We start from the raw sequence: 15,469 nt of genomic DNA, 5'->3' as shown, positions 1-15,469 counted from the left end.
ACATCGCTAGAAAGAAAATTTTAAAATTAAATGAAAAAGTCTCAAAAATATTAATAATTGAGTTTTGAGTTTGATATCTCAAATCCCTTACACATTATTATCATTACACATATCAACAACAACAAACGATACACAGCCTTTTCTCGACCTCCTGATGGTCAAAATTAACATATTGACAAAAAACAAAAACCCTTTGAAGATCTTAACCAAACCAATTCCAACACAGATGAAATACATCCACCAGTTTACAAAATCGAGACCTCCCAAACGAATCAGAAGGTTTCGTTTAACCTCTGCAACGACCACCAAACTTTCAACCTCATCTCTTAGCCTCCACCACCACATTGTACCAAAAGTCACCGCCACGACGGCTCTCTCCGACCATCTCTCATCCTCCACGTAAACCCCGAAAACAGTGTCGTCAACCACCGGCTTAACCACGACTCTGAACCACATCAGCATCACTTCGTGTAGGCCCAAAAAGAACATAACCCTAACCAAAACCCACCTTTCTTGAGAAGCAAGAGAAAAGCTTGTGTCTGTATTTATAGACATGGTCGTGCTCATGGTTGCTTCTATTCCAAAGGCAACACAAGCTTGGACGATGAAGAGAACGATCCAGCAAATGTATAGATGGGCATGGAGAACAGAGCACTCTGGTTTTCCGGAGAGATTGTGGATTAAAGTGGAGACGATGATAAGAGATAAGATTGTGTATAAGACTCCGACATCGACCTGGTGAAGAAGGGAGAATACGCCGGAGACGGTGACTGGAGCTGAGAAAGAGGAGAGAGAGAGACGTGAAAGGAAGAGGAAAGAGAGAGGGACGAGGAGACTAAGAAGGCTAATAGAGATCATTTGAAATGGTCGAAGCAGTGAGCAGCTGCTTCTCTGGTTCTTCTGTGTTTCTTCATGTTCCATCTTAATCCGCCAAGAAGTAGTAGAAGAAGAAGAAACAAATGGGAAGAGACTGTTGCTTGAATGAGAAGAAACAGAGGGTGTAAGAAAGATCTATATAAAGCTTTAGGAAAGTGTGTTTGGCAGCCACGTCTATGGTCGTCTAACTACAAAATGTCCTCTTTTCTTATTCCTTTATATTTTAAATCTATGCATATAACTAATTCTCTTTTATTTGTTTATCGATGAACGCAGCTAAACTGAACGCAGCTAAACTGAACGATTCTTGTAATGAAGATAACGTTAATATTTAAGTTAAAATTGTATTTGATAGTAATGGTTACTACAAGTTGCTAATAAATTATATCCAAAATAGTTTCTTTGACCACAAATGCATCCGACGGACCCAACATATCTTAGTGTTCGACCATTAACATGGTGGATAAAGCTCCTCCCATATCTTTTTTTTTGACAAACTTAAGCTTTCATTTAATCAAATCAAAGCAAGTACAAGAGGTGATTCAAAGATCTCAAAGTTTAAAAGGTTAACAAGGTTACAAAGATGGGAAGACCCAAAAAGCATAGAAGAGTAGATACGATACATCGATTAGATCTTACATTAAACATTTCCTGATTTCTTTTTTGAAAGAAAAGGATGATTAAAAAATCCCAAGATCTTGAATGACAGGTAATAACTCAATAGAAAAGTTAGTTATAAATCCTAGTGTTAAAGCTTTGACAAACTCAGGATTAAGACTAGTGGAGTTGTAACTTTCAGATTGAAAACGAAAGTCAAAAATAAAAATTGCATTAGTTGGTACTCACCTTCTAATTCATTACCGATCTAAAAAGCTTTACGGTGCAATGACAACAAAACAAACGGTGGAAAGAGGCGGTAACTTTTTCTTTTGTTTTTCACATCCTAATTTTACCACTAAAAGAGTCATCAATAGCCTTATTATGAAGCGACTACAAAGCTTGGTGTGACCACCAGATTCAGTAAAATAGGCTAATGATTCGATTTAGAGTGGATAAAATCATTGCTAAGCTTAGAAGATCACTGTCGTTCAATCAAACAGCAGAGCAAGAAACTTTACTTTGTTCTTTCATGTATGTATCAACTACTGATTTTGATCCCAGACAAATCTGATTTTCCTTCTAGAATAGAAACATATTTCATGGAAAATCTGAGTTCATAAAACCCCCAAAAAGAAAAAAGAGCAAGCGCTAAGCTGAACCACTACCTTCAGGCGATTAAGCAGCTGCAAGTGGCTGGAGAGCTTTAAGAGGATTCATGATAACACCGTCGATAAGTCCATACTCTTTTGCTTCCTTAGCACTCATGAAGAAATCACGGTCTGTGTCCTGGTTTATCTTCTCCAGGCTTTGACCAGTGTGATACGCGAGATATCCGTTTAGGTTCGCCTTGTGATGCAGCATCTCATTTGCCTGGTCTCAGAGCATGTTAACTTGGATGGTTAGATTTAAAAAATGAATCAAAATCTAGTCTCTGTAACAACTTAAGACGATGTGACTGGGATGCACTCGTAAAGGCAAGGATGAATGACCTGAATGTCGATGTCGGTTTGGCCACCTTGAGCTCCACCAAGCGGCTGATGGATCATTATCCTTGAGTTTGGTAGACTGTATCTTTTCCCTGCAGTTTCAACGATTGAAGTTAAGCTCACATCAAGACATTACCTAAAAGACTGCACTATGAACCAAAGGGATTAAGAGACTACCTTTGGTTCCAGCACTCAGCAGAAAAGCTCCCATACTGTTCATAAAAAAACCAACACAGATGAAAGGAGGGCATTAGAATCCATATAACTCCACATTTACCAAGGACCATAAGAAAACCAAGAGATAATGAGAATTAAAGGATGGTGAAAGTTTCACCTAGCAGCTAGACCGACACAAACAGTGGAGACATCAGGCCGGATATGCCTCATAGTATCGAAGATAGCCATTCCTGAGGAAAGTGAGAACAATGAAAACCGGAAAAAGAGATGAAACACTTAATAAGATCACAGGGAAAAAAAGTAAGCTGATAAAAGTTGTAATTACCAGCTGTAACTGATCCACCAGGAGAATTAACATACATGACAATATCCTGTTCAACAATAAGCACTATCAGAATCCTAAAGCAAAAACATCTGAATAAAGTAACAAGACATGAAATTGAATTCTACTACAATATCGAACCTTAGTAGGATCAACAGCATCAAGGTACAGAAGCTGAGCTACAATAATGTTTGCCATATCATCATCCACAGCACCACCACAGCGAATAATCCTCTAAACGATCAAAACAAAAGAAACCATTCATTGACAAGAAAGCTAAGCTGGAAACTTTAAATAACAAATCAAGAGGAGAGAGTTTTATCAGTTTTACATATTGGAAGAGCTGACTAATGATACTCTGGAAACGCTCTTGCACCATAGGAGGAGGTCCTTGTCCTTGAGCATACACAGGAAAATACGGTGACGAAGGAACTTGTAAATCATCTCTGCAAAGTAAACATAGTTCCATCCATCAAAAAGAGAGTTTCAAAATCACGGTTTAAAGAACATCGTCAAACTCACCTCATGGACCAAACTCCTTGAGGAGAGGGAGTCTCCGGTGTCCAGAGATTACCGGAATATACAGCTTTCGGAGTTGAATTCTTCCTATCGCTAACTAACTTCTTCGTCTTCCTACAAACAAAACTCGTTCAGTTCCCTTAAAATTAACCTAAAGAAGATTCCGAGAGAAAAAAGTGAGAGAAACCTTGAACGAAGGGGCTCGAAAGGGAGAGAAAGCTTGGGAGAATCGAAAGAGGAGCCATTGGGACTAGCGGAGACGAATCCAGCTGTAAATCTGAGAGAAGAAGCCGATGTAGAGACGCAAGCATGAGCCATTTCTTTTTTTGTTATCGATTTGAGGGGGATGCAATTTGAAAACCCTAACTCCGTTCACCGGCGAGGAACCTTCCGGCTCTTCTCTTATCCTTCTGCAAATTTGGGGATTTCTTTTTTGCTTCTTCGAAGTGTGACTAAACTGACTAATTGGTGCTGATGATATCTGAGTAGGTGTTATCGGGTCGGGTTTAGTTCAGGATGGGGCGGGTCAATTTTAGGTCCGATAATATTACACGCTAACGCCTTTCTGTACTTACAAAACGCGATTGTTACGTTTTTGTTTGTTAAACAAGATTATGTGTTAATGGGCTTTGTGGAGACCATTACTGGCCCATAAAGCTTCCTAATTGTTTTTTTAGTTTAGACGGTTTTCGAGTCCAGTGATTAGCCAGTAAAATCATGAGTTGGAATTATTTGGACTCCACCATAATGTAATCTTCTGTGTTGCAAATTAACTTGTCTATCTCTGAAATATATTTTTACTAACAAGATGATAAGATGGTGGATTATTAGATTGTAGACTTTGGAGCATTGTATATCTTTGATATTTATAGTTAAGAGTTACATGTAGATCATCTGAGAAATAGACATTGCTACAAAGCTTCTTAAGAAAAGCATCAACATTAGCCATCGGCGACTCAAGCTCCGGCGAGTCAGTAAAAGCGTCCGAGCAAGTCACCATATCTGCGATCGCAGCACTCACCACAATCTCTAGCCGTCCAAATTCTCCATCATCGACGGCTACGGAAGTATCTTTAAGATCATCGAGGAGCGACTCGTAGTTGTCGAATGTCGACACACAAGTCCAAGACATCCGCCACGTCACGCGGCGTTGACAGGTCAGCGATGAGACGCTTGGCTAAGTCTAGCGTGGTGTTAGCTTTCTCGTAGTAGAGCGCACTCATCTCCATCCCAAGGACGTCGATGGGTTTTGGCTCGAATTTGCGGAAGTCACGTAGGAGTGGGAGGATTGAGACGACGCATTCGGCGGCGTAGTCGGTGCCGGATCAGATGGAGTCAATGGAGGGTGGCACGTGGAGGGAGGAGATGTTGAGGTTAGAGAGATCCGGGAGGTTTTTAAAGGCGTTTTTGAAGTCCGTTAGGTCTAAAATGCTCCAATGCGTCGTGAAAGCAGAGTAATCGGTCTCAGTGGCTTCGTCTACGCCGCCGTCATTTGTGGTGGCTACGGTAGAAGAAGGAGAAGCGGAGGGGACATCAGAGGAGAAGATACGAGCTGAGGAGGAAGGAAATGAGAGGAGAGAAAACAAAGCAAGAGAGAAACAGAGCAATGGTGGTGACTTCTTCATCTTCTAGTATGAAGAATGAAGATTTTAGATATATATATTTTGTTTTTGTTTATAAACACTAATTTTTGTTATTTAATTTATAGAAAATTTTCAGTTTTTATTGTAACACCGAACTAGCTCATGGATGGTTTGCGTTGCCACTTAATGTTGTTACTTGTTAAAATATTTCATCATTATGGATGGTAATTAAAATAACTATATATAGATCATTCATATTTTATTAGAGATGGTTCATTGAGTCAAAAGTATGATTATTTTGGAATCTTGCTATATTAGTTTCGACTTCTTCATTCAAGTATGATTATTTTGGAATCTTATTTTATATATGGCCGCTAAAAAACAGAGAATACAATAGCTTTTTTTATTCTGCTTATGACGATCGATTATATTATATATCCAATATCAATCCATATCTCCAAGTCTGGATGTGATTAGCTAATAACCACTATCTTCTTTCGCACGTGACAAATCTTTTTAGGGTTATCCATGATAACAACTTTCCTATAATTTCCAAGTTTGGATGTGATTAGCCACTATCTTCTTCGCGTGACAAATCTTTTAGCCTTTTAGAGTTATGGATGCATTCATGCATGCTAACTGTCCTATAATATTGGAATATCAAATTCCTTTGTAATATTGGAAAAGGAAGAAAGAATATCAATTAAAATTCAGAAAAATAATTTATCAAAACAAAATAAAATAAAAGAAACTATAAGGGTGGAAATGACGTTGCCATATATGTATATATATACTAGATAAAGTTACAAGGGTTTCAAAACTTCGATTGTATTGTGGATTCCTTAGAGGTGACGACAACTACGATCAAAGTTAGGTTTCTTGGAGATCGATTTACTATGGCAGATCCCAGGGACCTCAAGTTCTTTCCATCAGACATGACGTTGGCGGACCATTATCTACGCAGGAGAATAGATACAGACAAGGAAGGTTTTATAAAAGACATCAAACTTTACGAAGACCATCCATGGCTTCTTCCGCACGTCAACAACAATCTGTTCAATGAGAAGGAGTTTTTCTACAATGTAAAGAGGACACTCAAAGCTCGTAAAACACCTAATCGTAAGGTGCTGGGGCGAGGAGGCATCACCATAGGGACTTGGAAGAGCAACGGCAGCAAGGAGGACATCGTCGACCGTAACAAGGTTGTGATCGGACACAAAACAGAACTCTCGTACTACAAACATGGAGACCTCACCGCCACCGGTTGGTGTATGACAGAGTATTGGCTAGCGAGTAAGAATATTGAGTTTCAAGAAACTGTCTTATGTTATATCCGTGGGAAGAAGAAGCAAGTCAAAAACGTGTCCTCGTACGCGAGTAGTAATAGGGTTTCCGCACCTCGTGAAGACATGATTACTATGGTAGATCCTAGCCATCTCAAGTTCTTTCCAACGGACTTGAAGCTGGTGGAGCATTATCTATGCAACAGATTAATCACGGGCAAAGACGGCTTCATTACAGATATAAAACTTTACGAAGACGAACCATGGCGTCTTCCGCACGTCAAAAACGATCAGTTCATTGATAGGGGCTGGTTCTACTTTTGTTGAGAGAACATGCGAATCTGGTAACAAAATTATACGTACGGTATCCGGACGAGGAGGCAGCGGAGGCGGGACTTGGAATAAGTCAGGCTTGAAGACGGCTATCTTGGACGCTAACGATGTTGTGATCGGATATAAACAGGAATACTCGTACTACAGACATGTAAGAGGACAGCCAAAGAAAAAGGGAGAGGCCACCGGTTGGTGTATGACGGAGTATTGGCTAGGGAGTGATGAGAACGCTGCTGAAGTTGTCTTGTGTAATATCCGTGTGAAGAAAGACGTGGATGACCAATTTCAGTTACAGACTACTGAGACCAATAACAACATCGTTGAACATCCACCACTAGACAACAATACGGTCTCAAACGCTCTTGTCACCGGAGATGGAGGAGAGGGGTATGATACGGAGACTGGACAACAAACCATGGACGCTGATGATTATAATTTCATGTTTGATACTGAGCTCCTTGACTTCATTGATCAACAACAACCACTGATGCTTCCTCAAGACTCAATCCCTCCTCTTGGAGGTCAAGATTTAAGATCCACAAAGGACCAAATGGAGGAATATGCGAAAGAGCTGGAAAATATACTGGATAAAGACGAAGAAGATGATGATGATGATATGGTTAAACAACAACAACAATATCCACATATTCCTCTTCCTATGGAAAGCGTCACTCAACAACGAGAACAAGAGAGGATGATTGATAGCACTTTTGGTTTCATTGATCAACAACAACCACTGATGCTTCCTCAAGGCTCTCCTCTTGGAGGTCAAGATTTAAGATCTACAGTGGATCAACACATGGACGAATATGCGAAAGAGCTGGAAAATATACTGGATAAAGACGAAGATGATGAGTATGATAGGGTCACACAACAACAACAACATCCACATATTCCTCTTCCTCTTCAAGTTCAAGATTCAGGGAACCCGCTGGTAATCACGGAAGATGAATGTGTTGGCCGCCAAGATATCTTAAACCTTGATCAACACATGGAGGACTATGCGGAAGAGCTGGAAAATCTATTGGATAAAGACGAAGAAGAAGAAGATGTTGATAGTGCCAGTCAACAACAACACCCACATATTCCTCTCCCTCCTCAAGTTCAAGATTCAGGGAATCCGCTGGTAATCATGGAAGATGAATGTGTTGACCAAGATATAATGTTTAACCTGGAAAGCGTCACTCAACAACAAGAACAAGAGAAGATCGTTGATACTTTAGGTGAGATGGATTGCGCAAGATATGAGATGCAGGGCTACCTCTACTTTCAAGATTCATATTTAGCAGGAATTCAAGAGATGTCTCCATGGGACAACATGCTGACCAACACCAATCCTTTTGGGCTAGTATTCAATACTCATGGATACGAGATGCAAGAGCCACCTGTCACGAATGGAGTCAATAAAAAATCGTTGGGCTGTGTTGCAAATTGTGCAATGCAAGAGCAGAGGAGAAAAAGAAGAAAGCAATGTTGAGTACTCATTAGTTATCGTAGGTTTTTGTTTTTTTAAAGCGTGGTGTTGGTGACGATAAGCTTAGTGTATTTTTTGGGATAGTTGGTCTCCACATTGGAGATCTTTTTAACTCGTTAATGTCAGTTTGCATTTTTGCATACGTATTTACAAACGAGAGATGATCGACTAACGAAGAAAAAAAGAATGAGAGAGTAAATTTATCCGAAGACTAGGGTCTTAATTACAACAAGTGAGTGAACGTTACACAAAGAGAAGATTTTATCTGTTACAAAGTCAAATACGTCGTTCAACATCTTAGTCGGTTGAAGAAAAGAGACTAATCTCGTCAAAGTCGAAATCCATTCATTACAAACTTTAGAACGAAAAAGAAAATACAAATAACAACAACAAAAATAACAAAACAAGAATAAATAAGTACACATTATCTAGTTTTGGCTCATAAACCAAACATATATCAATCATCAAAACGTATATATATCGCAATTAGAAGCAGTCATGTGAAGCTGAACTAGCGAAGCATAAACCCCACCGTCGATTTTGATCAACGTCTCGTGGGTACCTTTCTCAGCGATCACACCGTTCTTAACGACGGCGATGACGTCAGCGTTTTTAATTGTCGATAACCGGTGAGCCACCACGACCGTGGTTCGGTTCACCATCACTCGGTCTAGCGCATCTTGAACCACTCGCTCTGATTCCGCATCAAGAGCGCTCGTTGCTTCGTCCAAAAGCAATATCTTTGGCTCTTTCACGATGGCGCGTGCTATAGCCACCCGCTGTTTCTGTCCTCCTGATAACTGAATCCCTCTCTCTCCCACTACTGTGTCATAACCCTAAAAAATTGTATTGCTTGCGCTGTAAGTAAATTTCGAAAAAAGCAGAGTTCTTATATATATAGATCTGTTTTTTGTTCCCCTTACCTGTTGTAAGCTAGAGATGAATTTGTGTGCATTGGCGAGTTCTGCAGCGGCTATGATCTCAGACTCGGTTGCAGCATCTTCGCTTCCCTTGCCATAAGCAATGTTGGCTCTAATCGTGTCGTTGAACAAAACAGGTTCTTGTCCCACAAGTCCCATTTGTTGTCTCAACCATTTCAGTTGCAGCTTCTTGAGCTCAACTCCGTCTAGGGTTATATGACCGGAATCCGGATCGTAAAATCTTTGCAAGAGCGAGATCACCGTAGATTTCCCCGATCCGCTTTCTCCTACCAAAGCAACCGTCTGAAAGAAAAACAAAAAGAGACAGCGGATGAGTGTGAACCTTATAAATTCCTAAGAGATAGTTAGGGTTTTGTCCAAAAAAATTGTTTTACCTTTCCTGCACGAATGGTTAAGCAAAGATCGCTAAAGATTTGAATGTCTGCTCTTGCTGGATACGTGAAGCTTAAGTGACTAAGCTCAATATCTCCCTTAATATTCCCCAACACTGTCCCTGACTCATCGCTCGAGTCTATCTTTGATTTCCTATCGATGATTGCAAAGATCGAAGCAGCTGCAACCTTGGCTTTGCTAGAATCTGGAGCGAGAGAACTCGACTGAGAGATCCCAACAGCTGCCATAGATAAACCAAAGAACACCTGCAAGGTCCAGCTCAAGATACAATCCATTCTTCTTCATTACTAGATCACAAAGATTTTCAAACATATTTAAGCAATGATTAGGAAAACACATTACCTGGAAAACATCATTGAAAGTAGTCTTGCCGTCTTCAACCAGTTTAGCCCCCGCGTAGAAGCTTGTCGCATAGACACAAAACAGAAGGAAGAAGGAAAATCCAGTCCCTAATCCGCTGATGAAACCTTGTTTTATTCCGTCTTTGATTGGACCTTCGCATTGCTTCTTGTACATCTGCATCACTTTCTCCTCTGCGCAGAAGGACGCAACTGTTCTTATACTCCCCACCGCATCATTCGCTAGCTGACTGGCCTCCTCGTACTGTGACTGCAAAGTTATTCAAAAGCAGAGTAAGTTTCTTGATCCACAAGGAAAAAAAAACAGATGACTTTAGAAAACCGAAATCAACCAAAAACAGAGGACTTTTAGAAAACCGAAATCAACCAAACAGAGGAGTTTTACAGAACTGAACCCATTGATGTACAAACCTTTGCGTCCGCGCTGAATCCTTTCATGAACTTGACTTGAACGAAACCATTTATACCAATAAGAGGAAGCATCACCAAGATTATAAGCGCCAATTCCCAACTCGCAGTGAAAGCAATAATTAATCCAGCCGCAGCAGATGCAGCGTTTTGAACCGCTAGAGCCAATGCATCTCCAACTAGAGCCCTAATTAAAGCTGCATCAGCTGATAGTCTTGCCCCCAGCTTACCACTTGAGTTCTGTGGCTCATCGAACCAGCTAACTTCCATGTGAACCGCTCTCTCAAAACACATTGATCGAATTCTCCGAATCAGTTTTCCTCCAGCTACTGCAAACAAATACATTTGAGTCGGTGAGACGATCAACGAAGTTACTCCAAGAGCTACAAAAGTGATCGCCCAGAATCTTGAATCTTTCTTTAATTCGTCAGCTGGTTTGAAGAACGCTTCGATGACTTTTGAAATCAGAATCCCAAAAACCGGGAAAATCGTGCCATTGATTGCTGCTGCTACGGTTCCTAGAAGGAGAACCGGGATCTCAGGTTTGTTTAGAGCTGCTATTCTGGTGAGTGATACTTTTGGGAGTGGTTCTTGGCCAACTCGTTGGCTACTGCTACCAAGGTTATTTCCAACAGACAAGGTTGCACTACTAAAAACAGATTCCTCTACCGAAGATATGTCTGATGGTTTTGCATCTTGACCCTTGTTTATCTCTTGTAACCGAATGAGCTGCGAATAAGCTCCCTCAGCATCTTTTAACAACTCAGAATGCGAACCCTTTTCCACCATTCTGCCGCGGTGAATTACCGCAATCATATCCGCATTTCTGACCGTGCTTAACCTATGTGCGACAATTACCGTAGTCCGGTTAACCATAACTCTATCTAAAGCCTCTTGAACCACTCTTTCGGATTCTGCATCGAGGGCGCTTGTTGCTTCATCCAGAAGCAAAATCCGTGGATCTTTTAGAATAGCTCTCGCAATCGCTATCCTCTGTTTCTGTCCTCCTGAGAGCTGTGTCCCGTGCTCTCCTACCATTGTATCCAAACCCTGAGGTAACTTATCAATAAAATTTGCCGCATTGGCTAGCTCGGTCGCTGCTTTAATCTCTTGAAGCGTTGCATTTTCTTTCCCGTAGGCGATATTCTCCATGATGCTCGACGAAAACAGAACCGGTTCTTGGCTGACCAATCCGATTTTGCTTCTGATCCATTTCAACTGAAACTCCTTCAGATTAACTCCATCAATGAGCACTTCGCCAGCTTTCGGATCATAAAACCTCTCAATCAAACTAATCACCGTAGATTTGCCACTTCCACTTTCTCCTACTAATGCTGCTTTTGCACCGCTTGGGATAAACAGAGAGAATCCGTTGAATATATCCTCGTCAGGCCTCGCCGGGTAACTGAAATGCACATCTTTAAGTTCAATGTCTCCTCGGATATCTCCAAGAACCTTTCCATTCACGTCGTAAGCATCAATCAGAGGCTTTCTTTTGATCGTCTCAAACATCTTATATGCTGCAGCTTGACCCGCGGCAAATGCGGTTACACATGGAGATGTTTGCCCAAGCGACCTAAACAAGACAAAAACAGAACGTGACCGTTAGGAATCTCACATATATAAGTGAAAAGACATTATATATATGGAAGTGATTGTCTAGACAGCTTACCTTGAACCCACAACCACAGTGATGATCACGTTGATCACATCGCCACCAGTATACCCTTTTTCGAGTATCATCTTCCCACCAAACCAAATAGCCAAAGCATAGGTGCTGAAATACACAAAGAACATTATTCCAAATCCTAAACCGGTTGAGAAACCTTGTTGAACGCTTGAATTATACGCCGATGTTATGAACTTCTTGTAACTGTTAATAGCTTGTTTCTCTCCCGTAAAAGAAGCAACCTTTAAACAACCACAAAACAAACAAAAAAAAGTTAAGCAACAAATCTCAGTAAATGATAGTTTTGTATCTTAGAAAGTTGAGTTTTACCGTCCGGATAGACCCTATTCAACAACAGTTGCTGCTTTTGCATAAGCGGCTTGTGCCCGAGAAGAAGTTCGAGTGACTATAAGTGCCATGGCTGCACCAGCCATTGCATTAAGAGGAATTGAAGTTAACATAATCAATGTTAGTAACCATCCTTTGAGGAAAGCTAAAACAAATCCGCCCACGAAAGTAGAGATCAGCTGAATAAACTTCCCAACCTGCAAGATTCAAGAACAGTAACACACTTTTAAATGAATATACTCATTACAGCCTGAAACCACAATATCCAAGTTTCTCTAGTAGTTGTATATTAATCACCTTCTCACCCATGGCATCTTGTATAAGAACAGTATCTCCAGACATTCTACCAATAACCTCTCCTGTGTTTGTTTCCACATCGAAAAATCCAATGTCTTGTCTTAAAATTGTTTTCAGATATGTACTTCTTATCCTCGCCGCTTGTCTCTCTCCAGTTATCATCCAACAACAAGCCACCTCTACAATAACAAAAAACACCAAATAATCACCTCCCTAATTCACTAATCCTTATGTAATATGCAAAGGAGAAACCAAAAACACAAAACTTTTCTTCCTCTACAATAACAAAAAACACCAAATAATCACCTCCCTAATTCACTAATCCTTATGTAAAACTGCAAAGCAAAGGAGAACTTACGAAGAAACGCAGCTCCTAGTGTTCCAAGTGCAAGGTAGACGAATTTAAGACAAACCTATAAAAAGAAACATAATCAGTAAAATGTGATCCAAAGAATAGTATAAAATAAAGTCAAACATGACCATTACTAACCTTTGAGACAACATCGACAATGTATTTTTTATTCTGATTCTGTCCAAAGGAATCAATGAGATCACCAAACAACAGTGTAATGAGAGGTAAAGAAACACCATTCCCAATAGCTCCGAGTGAGCCACAGATCATCAAGAAGACATCAAACGAATCTGCAAACGCAAATAGCTTGTAGAAAGGAACTGTCTTGGTCTTCTCATCGTTTTTTACTTTCTTAGTAGTCTCTTCTTCTTTTTCTCCTTTAGGACTTTTCGAAGTTGAAGGTTCACGTGAAACAGAGTCCATTTGCCGGCGCTGACACGAATCAAATAGTTTTTGAGAAATCTGATGATACCTAGATCGAGATCAACGGGTATATATATAATCAAAAAGATCTATAAATTTACGAACTTTATTATTCTTCTTTAACAATTTTTTTTCCTTCTAAACCCCAAACGAAAAATTTGAAGAATGTAAGGAAACATTTTAACTGAATCCTACTAATAGAGAAATCTTAGAGTTTGCTAATGTAAATCCAAAAGAAATAACCAACTTGGGGATAAAGATTCGTCCTTTTTTATAATTGCAATCTAAAGAGTTCGCAGAAATTAGTAGTAGCAATGAAACAGAGTCTGCTAAGTAAGGGGAAAAAGAAGAAAGTCACATGCTTTGGGCTCAATCCGCAAAACCCAAATCAGAGATTAAAAAAGAGAAAGAAGTTGAAAGAGAACAGACCTGAGAGGTGCGGTGAGAAGCCAAGATAAATTGCTTGAGAAGCAAGGAGAGTGGCTGTGATTGATGGAGGAGAGTGGTATTTGTGCGGATAGAGAGACGGCTATAAAGACGTTTAGTACGCACATGGTTCCAATATGTCTCCATCCAACACGTTTGTGTTTAAAACAGTTCATACTCCAAAAAAAAAAAAAGAACTTGTGAACCATCTGCCTACAAAATCAAGATGCTATGTGTGCGGTTTATAATAAACGATGGATAATAATTGATATTCTTTTTTCTGTGTGGTAGAGAGCATCTCCAATGGTTGGATCCATATTTTGGGATCCAACAATATTTATAACTGAAAAAATGCAAAGTTAAAAGTTAGAAACTGGAGAAAGTTTATTAGTTTTGACATAGTCCAATGGGAGGGGTCGAAAATAGGAGGATCCAAAAATTCAAATTTTAAAAAACTTGTGTAAACATAAAAGTGAGAATGCTTAACACACAAGGCAAAATTTGTAGTCCCTTGCAACTTCAGCTGATAATTTGTAGTCCCTTGCAACTTCAAATCCCTGTCACAAAACATTTCTATCAGAACTTTTCAGCAAGTGAGAAGAGTTAGTTTCCAATCTGCATATATATATATATATATATATATATATATGTATTTTAGCACAGACCAGAAATGCTTCATTGCTAAAAGATTCGCCCTTTAACATACACATCCACATCCAATCTGCAGAAGTGAATTTGTTTCTTCATCAAGCATATAATCAAACCGGTGTAAACTCAAACGAATAAAGATCCAGAACCGAAGAATCATAGATTAACATTCAACCAGAGATAAAAATGTAAAGACCTCTTTCTTGTTTCTCTCTAGAATCTTGGAGTGAATGTCGAGAAGTCTTAGAAGTGAAGATGTCGGCTTTTTTCGTTGTACAACACAGAAAACATGAATAAATTAAAGGTCAATACATGTTTAGATGATATATAACACAAAGCTGATAGAGTCCGAGACAATCAAAATGTTGTACATATAGCATCAGCAAGGGACATCAATGAACAATCAAGCTGTTGAGATTTGATCTCAGAGGATTCTTAAAAATAGCAATCAAAGACTTCCTCCCAAGGGACATCACTCCTTCTAACTGAACGTGCTGGGGCTGAAGTTAGAGTATTATATATACATAGAAACAGATGATGATCGACCTAACACTTTGATTCCAAGAGTAAAAGCTCCCAATTAGACTACATTGTGCAGAGTTTATGAGACCATTATATTATCACAGATACAGAGAAACGCAAGTACCTTGACTAGGTGAAGCAATGACACAACAAACTCTTCCATAAATGCTCAGTTCTTGCGGAAGAAAATTTCTGGATTCGAATCAAAAATCGGAACTTTTCATCAGAGAACATCATCACAAACGTTGATTTCAGGAATATGGTGAAGTGTTTATTAATCTAAGTTCACCTCGAAAAATCCTCCGAATCAAAACCAATCAAGCCCTAAAAAAACAATCAAACAAAATCCAAATTTCAGAATCAAATAAAATTGACTAGAAAGCGATAGTAAAATCATAGACGAGACCTTTCAAAGCGAGGGAGATACGGACGCGATGAGCACACGAGCTTCTCCAGTAAGAGTAGAGCTTCAACTTCTCTGCGCCGGAATTCGCCTGATCAAATCGGAAAAGCCAAAAAAATATATATAT

At 39.7% G+C, this 15,469-nt stretch overlaps 4 protein-coding genes and 2 pseudogenes across 5 annotated transcripts; 2 read left to right on the top strand and 4 right to left on the bottom strand.

Annotated features, from left to right (window-relative positions):
• Positions 1-7: 7 nt before the first annotated feature.
• LOC104738738 (uncharacterized) lies at positions 8-996 on the bottom strand. The gene has a single exon (XM_010458938.2). It carries the CDS (start codon positions 919-921, stop codon positions 88-90), a length of 834 nt encoding a protein of 277 aa, XP_010457240.2. The 5' UTR covers positions 922-996; the 3' UTR covers positions 8-87.
• A 922-nt stretch (positions 997-1,918) lies between these two features.
• On the bottom strand, positions 1,919-4,052 carry LOC104738737 (ATP-dependent Clp protease proteolytic subunit 5, chloroplastic). Its single transcript, XM_010458936.3, has 9 exons — positions 3,668-4,052; positions 3,484-3,594; positions 3,293-3,407; positions 3,103-3,195; positions 2,965-3,010; positions 2,797-2,869; positions 2,640-2,674; positions 2,466-2,554; positions 1,919-2,346 (listed from the first exon to the last, which is right to left on the bottom strand). Exons 1-9 carry the CDS (start codon positions 3,796-3,798, stop codon positions 2,152-2,154), a joined length of 888 nt encoding a protein of 295 aa, XP_010457238.1. The 5' UTR covers positions 3,799-4,052; the 3' UTR covers positions 1,919-2,151.
• A 307-nt stretch (positions 4,053-4,359) lies between these two features.
• Positions 4,360-5,105, bottom strand: LOC104743118 (uncharacterized; annotated as a pseudogene).
• An 854-nt stretch (positions 5,106-5,959) lies between these two features.
• On the top strand, positions 5,960-6,673 carry LOC104743117 (NAC domain-containing protein 6-like). The gene has a single exon (XM_010464232.1). The coding sequence runs from the start codon at positions 5,960-5,962 to the stop codon at positions 6,671-6,673; it is 714 nt and encodes a 237-aa protein (XP_010462534.1).
• Positions 6,674-6,875: 202 nt separating this feature from the next.
• On the top strand, positions 6,876-8,156 carry LOC104743115 (uncharacterized). The gene is made up of 3 exons (XM_087484596.1): positions 6,876-7,066; positions 7,214-7,344; positions 7,447-8,156. Exons 1-3 carry the CDS (start codon positions 6,876-6,878, stop codon positions 8,154-8,156), a joined length of 1,032 nt encoding a protein of 343 aa, XP_087340722.1.
• Positions 8,157-8,436: 280 nt separating this feature from the next.
• On the bottom strand, positions 8,437-15,460 carry LOC147927718 (ABC transporter B family member 11-like; annotated as a pseudogene). The gene is made up of 16 exons (XR_015579683.1): positions 15,346-15,460; positions 15,229-15,263; positions 15,064-15,131; positions 14,614-14,679; positions 14,435-14,490; positions 13,773-14,326; positions 13,059-13,392; positions 12,927-12,981; positions 12,569-12,747; positions 12,254-12,468; positions 11,927-12,165; positions 10,258-11,830; positions 9,830-10,096; positions 9,469-9,732; positions 9,077-9,376; positions 8,437-8,989 (listed from the first exon to the last, which is right to left on the bottom strand). The product of XR_015579683.1 is annotated as an ABC transporter B family member 11-like (transcript).
• Positions 15,461-15,469: the final 9 nt, after the last annotated feature.

The sequence above is a fragment of the Camelina sativa genome, chromosome 14, assembly GCF_030686135.1.
Source record: "Camelina sativa cultivar CO46 ecotype springtype chromosome 14, ASM3068613v1".
NCBI classification, from domain to species: domain Eukaryota; kingdom Viridiplantae; phylum Streptophyta; class Magnoliopsida; order Brassicales; family Brassicaceae; genus Camelina; species Camelina sativa.
This window is presented reverse-complemented; position numbering and strand designations above follow the sequence as displayed.

Excerpts from the sequence above, each read along its gene's own strand:
- LOC104738738 (XM_010458938.2), bottom strand. The coding sequence starts at position 921 with ATGGAACATGAAGAAACACAGAAGAACCAGAGAAGCAGCTGCTCACTG.
- LOC104738737 (XM_010458936.3), bottom strand. The coding sequence starts at position 3,798 with ATGGCTCATGCTTGCGTCTCTACATCGGCTTCTTCTCTCAGATTTACA. Across the intron at positions 3,196-3,292 it reads TTAGTCAGCTCTTCCAATAT|AGGATTATTCGCTGTGGTGG; the intron begins GTAAAACTGATA and ends TTGATCGTTTAG. Across the intron at positions 2,555-2,639 it reads GCTGAGTGCTGGAACCAAAG|GGAAAAGATACAGTCTACCA; the intron begins GTAGTCTCTTAA and ends TTGAAACTGCAG.
- LOC104743117 (XM_010464232.1), top strand. The coding sequence starts at position 5,960 with ATGGCAGATCCCAGGGACCTCAAGTTCTTTCCATCAGACATGACGTTG.
- LOC104743115 (XM_087484596.1), top strand. The coding sequence starts at position 6,876 with ATGACGGAGTATTGGCTAGGGAGTGATGAGAACGCTGCTGAAGTTGTC. Across the intron at positions 7,067-7,213 it reads ACCGGAGATGGAGGAGAGGG|ATCCACAAAGGACCAAATGG; the intron begins GTATGATACGGA and ends TCAAGATTTAAG. Across the intron at positions 7,345-7,446 it reads TATTCCTCTTCCTATGGAAA|GTCAAGATTTAAGATCTACA; the intron begins GCGTCACTCAAC and ends CTCCTCTTGGAG.